The sequence below is a fragment of the Chelmon rostratus genome, chromosome 10 (assembly GCF_017976325.1).
Source record: "Chelmon rostratus isolate fCheRos1 chromosome 10, fCheRos1.pri, whole genome shotgun sequence".
In the NCBI taxonomy this organism is placed as follows: Eukaryota; Metazoa; Chordata; class Actinopteri; order Chaetodontiformes; family Chaetodontidae; genus Chelmon; species Chelmon rostratus.
Window position 1 is genome coordinate 23575150 of NC_055667.1, and position 14887 is coordinate 23590036.

Sequence of the window (14887 nt, forward strand, 5' to 3'; positions counted from 1 at the left end):
TCTTCTCAGCTGCCATGTCTTGAATCCCCCACTTACGGCCCCTCCTAAATGCAGCCCCTCTCTCTAAAGGTATAGCTGAATATTTGTGTGTGTCAGAGCCCCGCCGTAATCATCATTATCGTGATGGCGGCCCCTGCAAAGTGCACTTAAAGTAATTTACATCACTCCAAAGCCAGGACAGGACAAATAATTGCCTAGTGACAAGGTAATTCAGCATGTGCCTGTGGAGGTGTGGGAGGGGCTGGCTAAAGCTCTGCATTCTCTGCGGTTTGCGTGCCTTCACACAGGGATCATTTACCACAACATTAGCCCCCGTGCTAGGCTGTTAATCATATGCTTTTGTGTCGGTGTGGTAGAGAATGGAATAATTCACGTTAGCAGGAGTTTGAATCCACACCATGTTGGAGATGGTGGTCCTAAAAGGTGAATGGGCTCTGGAGCTGTTGTGGTGAAAGCAGCTGTGAGGAGGGAACAGCTGTTTGGTATGTAAATATCCTCTTAAGCGTGTGTGTGTGCGTGTGGGGGGCTCGCATCTGAATGTCTGCGTGCACATGGGTTCGACTTTTGTGTACATGCACAAACACTTGTGTGGACCGCTGTACTGTACCGTGGGGAGAAAAGGTCAGCCCCCCCGATCCATGTCAGATCAGCCATCTGTTCTCTGAACACAGCAGACCCTCGTGCCACCTGTCTCTGGTCTTAACACCCCTTTCTCTGTCCTGACCCTGCAATGAGTGTGGCAGGACCCCTGTCAGCCCTGGCTGAGTTACTGCACGAAGTTAAAAGAAAATTAGTTAGCTTTTGCTGTTCCTCATAATAAACCAAGTAAAAAATGAAGTATTGCAAAAAAAAAAGTTGTCACATCAAAAAGAAACGATGCAATAAAGACTGACGGAAACAGATTTAGTAATACACCTTGACATTGCAGTACCTGACCGAGCTTCTTCTACTGCAGACAAAGCATTCATGACATGCTGCCACTCACAATTACATGCCTCTCCTGCAAAACATCCCCAAAAATAATGCATAAAAAGAGCTGGAAGGGCATAAAAATCGAGACAGCAGCTGATAGAAACATCACAAATTCTTTCATTTGCCTCCCTATGTGGGACGCAGCACTGAAATGTGATGATGTATGAGAATTGCAGCCGCTTAATTAATTATGTAATCTTGTCAAGCCCTGTTGAACTCCTCCACCTGCAAGATAGTAGATGGAAACAGGCAGTTGTTGACCCAGAGGATCAGAAATTTACACATGATTTTAAAGGAAACTAATGACAGACAGGCAAAGTAAACTTAGATAATAAATGTAAACCAGAAGGGCTTTGCTGCATGGCTTCAGTTAGCATGACGACTGCATGAATGTACGGCAGAACCAAGAGCAGAAGGAAGTATCTGTCGAATACCGTTGGAGAAAAGCAGCTGCACCCTTCTGGTGAAGAGCTCCCATCATCCCACACACCCGAAATTAAATTTCTTGCCATCCACAGCTGTGATCACTACCGCTTCCTTCTTCCCCCTCCGTTTCTCCAGTTCTTCTCATCCATCCCTAAGCCATTGTTGATTTTATAAATTTATCTTTTCCCCCCTTTCCCACGTTTGCGTGCAACCCCCCCTCACAGCGAAACTAGCGTCTAAGCTACGCTGCTCATCTCCTCTCGGCTCAGCGCGGCTCACTGCGGCGCCGTCTCCCATTTAGACGCTCTTCCCTCTGGAATAAGCTCTTCCACACTCCGGAGATGGTTGGCTTGCCACACATAAACACCCTTCGCTTTGATCACCCCCCTCCCCCTCCTTTTACAGCTGCCATCCACAATATCCATCCTCTTTTCTTCTCCTCTAAACACTGTGTGCCCCCTCCCCTTTTCTTTACGTTTGTGTGTATGCTCATTGAAGTGCGCCATTCTAAGGTGGCTAATTGGGTACATAGGAGGACATTAGCTTGGTTTGCGATGATGAGGAGAAGGAGAGAATGTGAGGGAGGGAGGGTGAGCCGGCCAGGAGTGGCGTCTCTGTCTTCCCAGGCTTTCTACTCTCTTTCTTCTTCCTCTGATTCAGTGTGGTGTGAGGCTCGAAAGTCCTTTAATTACCAGCAGCTGCTAGGCATTCACTGAATGCATGAAGAATGAGAGGGTGTTGGGAGGGGGGGGTAAGAATGAGGGGAAGAGAATGAGAGAGGGAGAGCGTGTTTGATGTTGCACACTCATCGGCCCACAAAACCGAGCAGCATTTTGATTGCGGCTCAAAGGGAGCTCATCATCTCGAGCGCTCTTCAGTCGCAGTCCTGTGAATGGGTAGTTCAGCCGCCGACTGACCACAATCCAAAAACACGGAGCTGTGGCGACGCTTCCTCTCATCCCGCTCGCTCCCTCTCTCTCCCCCTCGGCCTGCTTCTCGTCGTCGTTAGATTAGCCCTCTAATCGTGCCCAAAAAGAGGCTTTTCCGTCTCGAAATGTCCCGCGCCGCTCTGTTCTCCCGCCGTCCTCTCGGCTCGCTCCGAAATTCCAGGAGAGGATGAGACGTTCCGTTGAGATTTGTCAGGATTAGTCTGACTTCTGTCCGAGGCGCTGAGACTTGACAGGTGGTCCGGCACCAAGGTCAACCAGCAGAGTGATTTTCTCTAAGCGAAGTGTACGATGATGATGTGGTTATGTAATACGTGCATAAGAAATTCTGTTCAGTGTGTCAAAACCAGCGCAAGGTTGTTGTGTGGACGACAGCTGGGGGCTATTGGTGTAGCGGGCCCCAGCAGAGAGTGAGTCAGCATTCGAGGGCCGCTCTGAGCACAATAACATATCACTACTACACTCTGATGCTGCTTTGTGTTGCGCTGTCAGCCTGCATGTGGCTGAACCGCTCAGATCTGTTTCAGAAGCGGCCCACACAGCAGCCTGAATGGCACGGCTGTCCACGTTTCACAAATCTGTGTTCGGAGCTTAAGTGCTGTCGAACGATTCGTTTGGCGTCCCGGCCGGAGCGCGATCTGAGTCTGGTTTGGGCCACGGCCAGTTCTTTAACACAGTGGTCTTCTGTTGGAATATCATCCCAGGATTTAGGAGAGAGGGAGAAGGAGACAGGGAACAGTCATTTATATTGTTGCGGAGTGATGCTGCTTATTACTTATCGTCTGCAAACATTAAAACCAGACGCTACAGGCCTGTTTTTATAACTACATCTGCTTTATTTAGTCTGCTTGTTAATGCGGCACGTGCGTCACTGTGCTACGAATGACGCCGACCATAAAACGTCCTCTAATTCACCAGTGGCATCAACAATTAGCCCAGCAACGAGAACGGCTGCTTCAGCCCATTGTGGATGTCAGACTGTGTGTCTAATGGCCGACTCATCAGCTACAGCCACAGTTAGCAGTCAGAGGGAAGCTGCATCCGTCTTCCCAATTGTCCCTAATGAGATATCGATCACGAACATGCAGGTCTATCAATATTTCCATAGATTCCCAGCACACAGAGCGAGTACATGTCGGCTGCATGAGAGCTGAAGTATTGCACCAGTGTTTCATGTTTGAGATGCTTCCTCTGCCTTTTGTTTCATTTTTCTCTTTTTCTCTGTCTGCTCAGCCCACCCCAGTGAAGATGTAGCGCGATGCAGAGCACCGAGCAATGGTCTCTTGAATCTTCCTTCATCTCCCCATTTTCCTTAAACGGAGACTGACACACTCTGGTTTGCACAGACCATATATGTGTGTGTGCACGTTCCCGTGAGTGTGTTTTACTGTCGCGCGCTCAGTTTACACTACAGTCGCTCCTCGATCTACGAGAAGATGAAGTGAGCGGGTTGTGGCCACACTGCGCTCTGTGTCCTGCTGGCGCTGTCCTGCAGTGACATTATCAGTCGCCGCAGGAGACACGCTATGGGTTGCGGTGGCTGGTTTGACCCCTGACATGAACTTTGGGTTTCAAACTGCGCCCTCGCATGCCAGCCCGAGCCCACACAGCAACTTGAGCCGGTGAAGTTTACCATCTGTGTGGTGGTTTGAAATAGAAAGCCCTGCTTTTTTTCCTACTTCTTCTTTTTTTTTTAATTCCTCCTTCACTTCCTTTCGTACCTCCTGTGGTCTGCATTTAAATTATTAGATATTCTCACACTTTAGGGCTGCAGCAGTAAGAAACAAATGCCCTGAATCGCTCAGTATGAGGATAAAACACTGAAGGGAGGAGGCAGTGTGTGTTTGCAGGCAGCCCTGCATGCACATCACTGCTCACCTAATCATTCCTCTTTTCATGTTCGGGAACCAAAGTCCCAGTGCAGTCACTCTTCATACATGTTTACATTAACGTGTCTTTATTTTCATGTCTTTATGCAGAAATGCCCCGACTAGAGTTCCACTCAACCAAATCAAATCATGTCCGTGATTCTCTAACATAATATGCTACCACTTAGACAACTAAAGCTTTATTAAGCAGCATCAAATATTCAGTATCTCAGTACCTACATCTGCCCGCCCTACTCCTCTTCACCCCCCACCCTGCCACCAAAGCGCCTCTGCTCTCCTCTCATTTTCCTTTCTGTGTGGTGTTTTGTGGTCCGTCTCTAGCGAGGGAAGGAAGGTGATTTCAAAATGGCTCCCCCTCTGTTCCCCCCTCCTGCTTTTAAACACGGTGCTCACAGCTAGAGCTGCAATCAGACAGGCCTTCACACTTTCACTGAAGTCCTTAGATGTGGTGAGGGGAGGGGAGGAGGGATAGGAGAGCAGACGTCTTTGCCTGTCGCCTGCCTCTCCTGCTCTGCCGTCAGGGCCAGGATGTGCGTGCTCATGCCAAGGTGTGCATAAATGTGTGAAGGGTTTAGCGCAGCGGCCTGTGCGCTGTAATGCATATGTACAGTACGTGTCTGTGCACGCTCGCGTGGAGTGTATACGGTAATTCTCTGTGGCTGCGGTCCCTTACGGCGGCGGGGATGTGCAGGTGCGTTTTAGTGTGCATGTGTGAATGGGTGTGTGTATCCATACGGCTGGGTGTCTATCAAGGCTTGGCACAGCAGAGATGACAGTGTAATTGCCTGTCTAGAGCAACAGAATACGAAGCGGTCTTTAATGGAACGGACCCAGAGGTCTGGCCTCTGTTTCCCTCACACTCCGGCGCCATAAAAAGCGCTTCCACAGCCACGCAACACTACAAATAACACTGCACATTAGATATATGTTGCGGAACTAGATTATATATATATTGTGTCAAGGCTTCATTTGCACCTCAGAGCTCCAGCTCCAACAGTGCAGCCACAGACTGCCACAGGAGACAACAATATGCTCTCCTCTGCATTCTTAGGTGTGTGTTTTTGTTTTTGTTTTTTTGTTTTCCCGCTCACCTTACACGACTGCATGAAATGCTATCTGCCACTTGCAGCCGCGTTCGTACCCTGCAGTGGAGTTGTAGCTACTTCAGCACCATGGACAGAGCTTCGGGAGCACCCAGGCCGACTGCCTCCAGCAGCCGCTGGAGGGAAGATAGCTGGCAGCTGCTTATTACGGGAGACAGGCGGGAAGGGCTGCATGCATTTGTGCTGTCAGTTTGCGCATATGCACGTTTGTGGGTATGTGTAAGCGTGTGTGTTTCTTTCTTTTAACACCTCATTTCTCCATGTGAGCCCCCCCCCCCCCTCTAGGAATGTGAGTGATGGAACACAAAGCATCTGTGGAGCTACTGAGTGACAGGCCAGGGCCAGACAGGAGGATGAGGAGAGGGGGTCAGGAGGGGGAATATGAGGAAGGCAGGATTCTAGTCAACACTCAGTGGCATGCACTTCAGCTAATGAGAGAGGCAAGGGGTCAGCTTCTAACTACACAGAGATAATGGCTATCTCCTGAAACCATGGCAACAGCAGCCATCCTCCACCCCCTTGCCGCGCTCTCATCTTACTTCACCCCACTGAAATGAATTTTTTTTTTTTTTTAAATCACAGTGAGGAAAATCAATGCGGGGCTTTTTGTCAGTTAATGACCGGCCAGGTTTTTTTTTTTTTTTTTTTTTTTGTATCTGTACCCATGCAGCTTGGAAACATCTCCAAGCTGAGAGCGCCGCACACACCTGAGAGCACCTGAAAGTGTCATTTTCTGCTGTGGATGTAAAAGAAGTACCGAATCACAGACCTGCCTGAGAAAGGGGTGCTAATTCCAACTTGTGATAGGGAGAGACAAAGGGGAGAGACGTGGACAGAGAGGGGAGAGGGAGAAAAATGTGGCTAATGGAGTCAAATGTGTAACAAGAAGAGGTAAGAGAATTCATATCAGGAGTAACAATAAAAATGTCACATTTAAAATGTAGAGATGATGTTGAGATGAGTTTCATGAAGTGGGAAACCAGGTTAAAAAAAAAAAAAAGGTTAAATCCTGCTACAGTGCCCCCCCTTTCCCAGTGGGAGATTCACACTACTACACTAATTCTACACTTTCCTGCTCTCTAAAAATCCCCAGGGAGTATTGTGCATACGAGTGTTTGTTTGTATGTGTGTGTGTGTGTGTCTGAACCTTGGCATGCTCGTGCCTGTTCATGTGAGTCTGCTGGAAATGGCTCGAACTTCTGACAACATAATTACACACAGAGGCTGTGGATGAAGATGTAGCTCAGAGTCAGGATGGGTGAGAGTCTGTGGTTAAGAGGCATGATACGGCGCCCTAACACACACTGCCACGCGCGCCCACGCGCACACGCAAAAAAAAAAAAATCAGCAGCCAGGGGAGGATGGACGGGGCTTGTAGTGGCACATCAGCACCGCGGACAGCGGCCGACCCCATCGGAGTCCAATTAGAGCTGCTGTGACCAGACAGCCAGTTAGCAGACAGACTGCTGGGTTGGATGAGGATAGAGAGCCTTTGGTGTAATGGGCTGGAGGGAACACACAGTTTTAATAAGAAGGAGGAGAAGAGCTGAGTTTTAATGAGGGATGTGGCGGACTGTGGGGGTGTCGTGTGGTACTTGATACACTGTCTGACCATTAAGATCTCTTATGAGTGAGCATCGCGTAATTTGCACTTGTTACGTGTCCAAAGTTATGCAGCGATTGAAGGATGTAAGTTTAGTGTGTAGCGCTGCGGCATCGTAGCTTTTTGCTAGTACGGCGCATTGCTTTGTAAATGACCCACTGGAGTTCCGCTGCTGGTGCCGTCACTTGTTCCTGTGCTTTATTGGGAATGCATGCACTGTTTTGGGAGACTTTAAGAGCTGCATGTCCTAGAAGCCAGTTCTTATTGATGTTAGTTAGTCAAGTGCCATAACTTGCACATTTTTACAAGAGTGGGCTTTTTTTTTTTGCAACTTTCAAAGCAATCCAACAAAATGGCAAAACTGTTTCAAATTACGTCCACAGTGTGCCATATGTTTTGCTAAGCAGGAATAAAACAGCCTGGTAAAGGCAGCATAACTTAGCCTGACTCTAAAGCATGTCACATTTAAAGCCTTAATCAGCACAAAACAAATAAATCTGTGTGACTAATACAAAAACTGAGAGAGAAGAGAAAAGAAGGCATCTGCTGTGAATTCTAAAGGCAGTTGGTGACCCGTCCAGATGTCTCAAGACAAAGGTGGATAATATGCATTTCCGTTAATTATACTGTGTTCATACAATGTCCAGTAGAGGGAGGGCTGATTAATCATGCTCATCGACCAGTCTTGTAAAATATGCGTCATCCCTGTCACATATTCTGCAGGCAAAAGTGAGCAATGAACATCAGGTCGAGGAGATGTTTGCTGTTTGTTTCTTCCTTCTGCTGTTGCTTCGGGTTTTGATTTCCGTCAACTAAAAATCATCACGTAGTGTTTATGGCGCAGCATTTATTAGAACATGAGTATTCATTCCTCTTCATCACTATTATTATTGCTTCATTGTTTTTATACCTTTTCTCTACTTTTAATTTTCTTTCCTATTCGAACTTTGACAACACCTCTTTTTCCTTTAATTTATTAATTCAGCTATGTTTTAGTTATAACTTTGGTAGCAATCTAATCATTTTTTTTCCCCCTCAGGGCTGTAATACCTCTCTTTTTCTTTTGCATTATGTTCCTGCTGAAGAAGAAATATCAGTAACCCCTCTCTCTCTTTTCAGCTGTTCTCAGAAGAACCGGTGTGAGCGCGCAGATGAGCCGTACCGTTTTGCCGCCTCTCTCAACCAGTGCGTGAAGGCCACCGTTTACCCGGACAGCATCGCAGTGTCAGAGCCCAGCGTACCTGTAAGCTTATACTTATATTCCTACATACAGCGCACACACAGGAAGTACCAAACACCTGCAAGCTCAACCACAACTTGCACACATTACAATGAAAAATAATCTTCCATTTGCATATTCCCTACCCACGTACAGAGGCAGAAGATTTAAACGATCCCACATAGCAGTTTGCCTAGTCTTGATTGTGGCTGATGCATAAACATTAGATGGGAAGGTTCACAGGAGCTCTGTGTGGGCGTTTCAGCGTGCATATGCTCACTTGGTACAGAGCAGTCAATATGTGTGCCAAGACATGTTTGTGTGGGCGGGTGTGTAGGTGTTAAAGTTGTCCGAGTGCAGCTGAGTACAGTGCAGCATTTCCACATCGACCCAGCGAAAACACAGAGCCTCGTCGAAAGGCTCTGCCTGGCCAAGTTCTGGTGAATGCTGCACATGCACGCGTGTTGACACATATTTAAGGTCTTTAAATACCCACGCTGTTAAAGGGTCAGTTCATCCAAAGCACGAAAGAGAACACGTCTTCCGATCCATCCGCACTGATTTGCTTCAGTTTGGACAGTTGTGTCAGTTGGGCGTATGAGACGCGTGCATTTCTGGTGCAACAAGAGAAGGTGTGGGTCTAAACATGCAGCTGAGATGTTGTTCAGTGGTGCTTTATGAACTCAGTACAAGCATGCACTTCTAATCTATACGAACTGGCACGCTTGTGTCTGTTTAGAGAGATATGTATAACTTTCATTGAACATAATTCCAGGTGAAACTGCTTATAACAAGGTCTCATGTAATAATTGTTCCCACAAACCATGTCTAGCAAATCTCTGTGGTCATGGGTGATGACAGCAAAACTACAACAGACTTCTCCAGACCTCTTCAAATTGCACCCTGGTTTGAGAGTCAACACAGGCAGATGTTTTTTCCTTGTGTTTTTGGGAAAGACGACCCTTTAATCTAACCGGTTAATAGCGCATTAAGTGGTGTCATAATAATCGGAAAAATGAGTTCCAGACGGGGAAAAATTCACTTGAAACCCCCCCCCCCTCAAGTCTGTGGTGGAAATTCTTGTGGGCTGAAGCGAAGAGTTCACCAGGAGACCTCAGATGTCTTAAGCAGAAGTATTTATTGTAGGCTTGATGCATCAAGGAGAAGTTAATGAGCAGTGCAACATCAACAAGTGAACCATGATAGTGCCACACCACATCCTCAAGATGTCCTTTTTAATGGGGCACATCAATGCCACCAATGTCACATGTTTCTCCCTTCTACTCCTCAAAGTATTCTCTATTATGGATATTCTATACCTGTGTGGTACTCCATTGGACACTCAGATCTAAACATTAGCTCATGAGGACACCAAAGCTGGAAGAATGACTTCCCAATCCAGGAAATAGGACCATCCGACGAGCATGTTCATCCACGATAAACATCACAAAAATTCTGCTAAATGTGCCAGCGGCTCTGGCAGTGACTCACCCTGCATCGCACGATGTCTCATCCTCGAACTCGCCCTCGGTAGGCCTCGCCCTGTTGTCCAGTTTATCAGACAACATGTTAGCAGTTATGCCTGTTTCCAGTTCAGTCGCAGCAGCAACAGGGTCATCTCACCAAAGCGTCCACAAAAACACTCGCAAATGCAAAACTCCACAGGGGCAGACAGCTATCTCCATGACAACACAGCCTCTTCACGTGGGCACCGGGAGCGGTAGAAACACGGAGAAAACAATCGAATTACCTTTATTAAAACTCTGCCACCAATTAGGGTCGGTCGCTGCTGCCAAGCTGCAAAAACACTCACCGCCACCGTCGTCAGGGAGGACAGGAGAACAAAAAGAGCAAAGGTTTAGCACTCTGAGGCGGGCTTCCTCTCTGTCGCAACCTTGCGTTTGTGTCGTCATGTGCATGTTTATGTGTGCACGAGCAGATTCCGGGTGTTCATCTGTAGATGTGCGTCTTGACAGAACGATGAGAGCTAATTAATGTGAGAGGTTACTCAGGGAATTCTGCATTGAACAAAAGACATTGATTGCTTTGATTGCCGTAATCAAGGATCTCTCTGACACACCTCGGAGTGAAGCAACACAAACATGGTGAAAGTGAAACAGGGGAAGACGAGAGGTCCTCAGCAGAAAAAACAACAACAACAACAAAAAAAAAGATATAAACCATCCGCTCAATGGGTACCAGAGTAAGGCAGCTAACGAGGGAGGCAGTGTAGTCAGCTACTGAGACAGTCAGCATCTCTTGAAAGGCCTACAGTTAAGCTGCTCAGCTGCCTTGCCTGTCCCAGTAGCCCCGCGGTGTTTAGTGAGAGGCAGATAAAACAAAGAGAAACTTCAAACGTTGTGGCCCAAAAATAACAGCTAATGGAACAAGGCTGTGAAATGCCATGGTGATAATTATCCAGGCTGCCTCTCTTGGCTGGAGAGCCCGATCACACACCCTGTGCGCAGAATGCATTTATTTATAGGCAGAGCAGCTGAATGCTCCAGCCCCGGTGTCACTGCTCTCCAGAGAATGACTTCAAACGCCTCTATGTGCATCTGCATGTGTGGGGTATATGTTGCATATGTGCGGCACGTTGTGTGTGAAGGTTTTTGGGTTGTGGGTTTGCATGTGTTTCGTGTGTCCTTGTGAGGGACGGAGAAAGAGGAAACAAAAATAGAATTGGCCACGTGGCCATTTTTTCCTGTTTCCTGCGTGCAGCTTAGCATTGACCACTGATTGAATCTGCTTGTCTCTGCATCTCACTTCCAGAAGGACATCTTCTCCACTCCGGTGGAAGATCAAGATCAAAACACAGCTGAATTTGTTTCCCTTTTATGGTGTTGATAACAGTCTTAAGACATGGCAACATTTCTTGGCAAAGTGGATGGACAGCTTTGCCAGTCGCAGTGTGCTCTTTTTACCTTCTGTTTGGAGCTTATTACTCTGCTGCATTCATGTTTTGTACATTTTCCCTCACCTGTCATATCTTATCTTTACCAAAGATGCGAGCGCTAAAGTCACTAGGAATGTGCAATCTAATTTTTTCTCCATTGTCTTACTAAATATAACAACACTGCATAATATAGCATAGCATTGTATATGCAGCTATTAAAATTTGACCGCCGCCGCTTTGTCACGTCTGTTGTCTTGTCACCTGTTGTGCAGCTGCTGGTGAAGGTGAGCCACGTTCCAGACCTTTCTGCGGGCATCACCTGCTCCTTTGGCAACCTGACGGAGGTGGAGGGGCAGGTCAACGGCAACCAGATACTCTGTGTGTCTCCTGCTGCCAAGGATGTCCCCCTCATCCCCATGGACCAAGGTACAATCAGCAAGCAGACACACACACCCTAAAGCAAAACTGCATCTGCAAACATGGAGTACAAGGATCTGATCATCACGAATTTCTTTCTTACTGAACTAACTATCCATCTGCACGCACGCACACTCTGAATCAAATTTATTGACTTAACACTCCTAGTTTCAGCAGGTACCTTCTACATAACAAGCTCCCACTGATCCAGGATCAGTTGTCTGGCTGTGAAGTGTGCTACACACGATGCCAGGCCCCATTAGAGCTGATGGAGGATCAGACTGAGGTCCCCTGGCCTGTGGCTGAGCTGCAGCTCACCACATTACTACCCTCAGGTGGAGCTGTTAGGCAGTGGTCTAACATGCAGGTTCAATCAGCCGGGGGACGATTTAACTGAAGGGACGACAAGGAGGTTGATGTGGTGGATTAGTGTCTTAGCATAGCCAAGGTGCGGGGAGCTGGTCTGTTGTTTGCCTCTGAGTGATAGCTGATAAATACACAAAAGCAAACATATAATAAAATAATTTTATGACTCATCAAAGTCATGAACTCTATTCGCAGCCGGGGTACGATCAGCCATTTTTACCTCATCTCTCGTAAAATCTAGAGAAGAATGTATTCATAGTTGAGTAGAACATACATAAACACTGCCTAAGACAACTTCTAGGTCCAGGAATAAAGATATGCTAATCACCTCTAATATACTATTCATAGAAATCTCATGACCTTTCAAGCATTCCTCCAGCGTACGGCCATAAATATGCCGCAGCGCGTCTGGCATTCATTTATTTGCACACATATATATCATTATGAATACTAACACCTGTTGTTTGACAATAAATACCTGTTGTTTGCGAGCCAAGATGGCTGCAGGGTGACAAAACCAAACACCCTGAATAATATATTATGTGCAGTGAGTGAAAATCACTGTGTGTTTTGGGGGTTTGGTAATCCTCCTCCCTGTGAGTAAATGACAGCCCTGTTTGCCCAGAGCTCCCACAGGGAGTGGTGCATCAGGCACTAATATGAATGTTCTCCCCTAGGTAAATGTCAGCCAATCCCCTGCCGTAAGCCCTCCCTCCATCCATCTAGCTAGCCATCCATCCTTCCATTCCTCTTTTTCTATCCCCCTCCTTCCCCCGTTCATCCCTCCTCTTTTGTTGCCTCTCCCGGCAGTTTATACCTCCATTTTTACTCCACATCAGTTCCCCTGAGGCCTCCTCCTCCTGACCTCCTCGCTATCCTCCTCCATCTCCTGTCCCCTAGCAAGCCTTTTCTATCTGTTGCACATCAACATTGGCCGTGCAGTGGCAATGACCCGAGGAGTGGGGAGGCAGGAGAGGAGGGGAGGAAATGAGATTAAACGTGGAGAAGAAGGGAAAACAGAGGAGAAATTACGGAGCTGAAGGAGAGGTTAGGATAAAACTGTGAGGACACTGGACTGATGTTGAGCTTGAGAATAAAGAAAATAGCTGGCACTCCTCTGTGCTAAGGTAGAATAAAATCCTAGAGGAGGTTTTGTGTGGACAGGAACTCTGTACCACTTTGTTTGCCGGATCCTGTGAGACAAATGTGCGATGGTGGAAGTCAGCTATGAGCCTCGCCTGCCTGCTATACAGACTTGTGTGAAACAGAGCCTGATTCCCAACAGGTGCTGTGGAGAGAACAGGGCACGGAGGGTCGTTCAAGCCTCCTACACACTGAATGTCATCTGAAATTCAGGCTGTTTTGCACATACACATATACAAACACACACACACATATTTATGGAGTCTGTATTCTCGTGGGGAGAGATAAGAGGCTGTTTTCACAGAGAACAGAAGCACAGCCAGAACTCTGAAGATACAGGAAAAACAAAATCTGATCAGATTAAATGGCTTTGTATGTGATTGAAATCTGCTAATTTCATGCACATACATACTCACAAGAAATTTCTCTTTTCGTTTGGCTGGCGTGTATATGATGCCATGCAAGAAATGCTACCTTACCGGATATCGTGTTCACTTGAATGCCAACATCACCAGCTCATAGCAACTGAGTAATTAGCATAAGATTTAATGATGCCTGCTGTTCGCAACCACTCAGAGTAATGGAAATATAAAGCAGATGCACTGTAATAATGCCTGAACACTCACTAAATGCTCCCCTCCTGTCTTCTCTCTTTCAGACTGGTCGGGCGTTGAGCTGAGGCTCAATTCTAAGGAAACTGGTCAGATGCTTATCAGCACAGAGGTCAAGTTTTACAACTGCAGTGTCCACCAACTGTGAGTATCTCTCTCTCTGAAGCCATTCATTCTCTTTTCCTTCACTAAGCACAATGCCCCAGACCTGCCGGCCAAAACCACTGGATCAATGCTTTGGGAATTAGTTACAATTTGTCCTCAACCTTAGCCGGCCCCGGTCCCCTAAAAATATCCCGTGTAAAGACTAATGTAATCTGATCGCTGGCTGCTCCCTGAGCCCTGTAACAGGAAGTTTCTGTGCTCTCTCGCTAATGAAGCCCTCTTCTCAGACACGCCGCAGTGCAAAACACACAGCCTTCTGCCTAACAGGTCTTCAGTAGGGATTTCATGCCCGTTTTCATGCCACGTCTGTCCCTGATTGAGTGATGTTGAATCGAATCCCTGGATTGGAGATCTCAGTGTCAGCGGTGCCTTTGCAATTGCTCGCTTCATTCCAGTGTGGCAGATTCTGTTTGTGCTAGATCCAAGGGCCTCGCTGATTTGGGAGAATCACTCAATGGAGAGCAGGAGACTAAGGATATCACAGCAGTGATGCTAGCAGGGGCGCAGGAATCGTAGCATGTCATATTATCCTTTCACTATTCCCTCGCCACTCGAGACAAAATGTTGTAGCCGCTGTCTCCTTTGCCAGATTAATGCAGGCAGCTTTATTCTGCATCTCTCTCTCTCTCACACACACACACACACACACACACACACACACACACACACACACACTGCCTTATAGCTTCATATGGGTGTCTGCTGTCTGAAAACCCTGTCTGAGTAGCACAGAAAGCAATTACCAGCTCTCACATCAGCTCAGTTAATCGGCGACGACAAACATACTTGTGCACACAGCCACAGCCGCACACACACACACACACACACACACACACACACTCCAACAAAGAAAGATGCATACACTTGAAAAGGGCATAAGCTCTCCCTTGCACGCTCTGATGCCAACTCGTGCTCTCTCTTTCCCTCCCTCTTACACACATACTGTACACTCTATTTGCCAGAAGGTGAATCAGCCCTATTCTTCTGAATTAGTGTGCTTGCCAGAGATCCCTCCCATGCTTTTGCACTGATGAATATTTCACAATAAGAAAGTATGCATAACTCAACCTTATTTCAGAGCGAGAGAAAGAGAGAGGGAGAGCCAAGTGAGAATACAATATACTCTCCGA

The 14887-nt window shown here is 47.0% G+C and overlaps 1 protein-coding gene across 1 annotated transcript in view; it reads left to right on the forward strand.

The window, feature by feature from the left end:
* The window catches only part of plxna2 (plexin A2), a 137017-nt gene that overhangs the window by 65344 nt on the left and 56786 nt on the right, over positions 1–14887 (forward strand). Inside the window, exons 5-7 of the mRNA XM_041946804.1 lie at positions 8060–8183; positions 11328–11481; positions 13640–13736. Coding sequence (XP_041802738.1) covers positions 8060–8183; positions 11328–11481; positions 13640–13736 — 375 coding nt within the window. The remainder of the gene's footprint in view (positions 1–8059; positions 8184–11327; positions 11482–13639; positions 13737–14887) is intronic.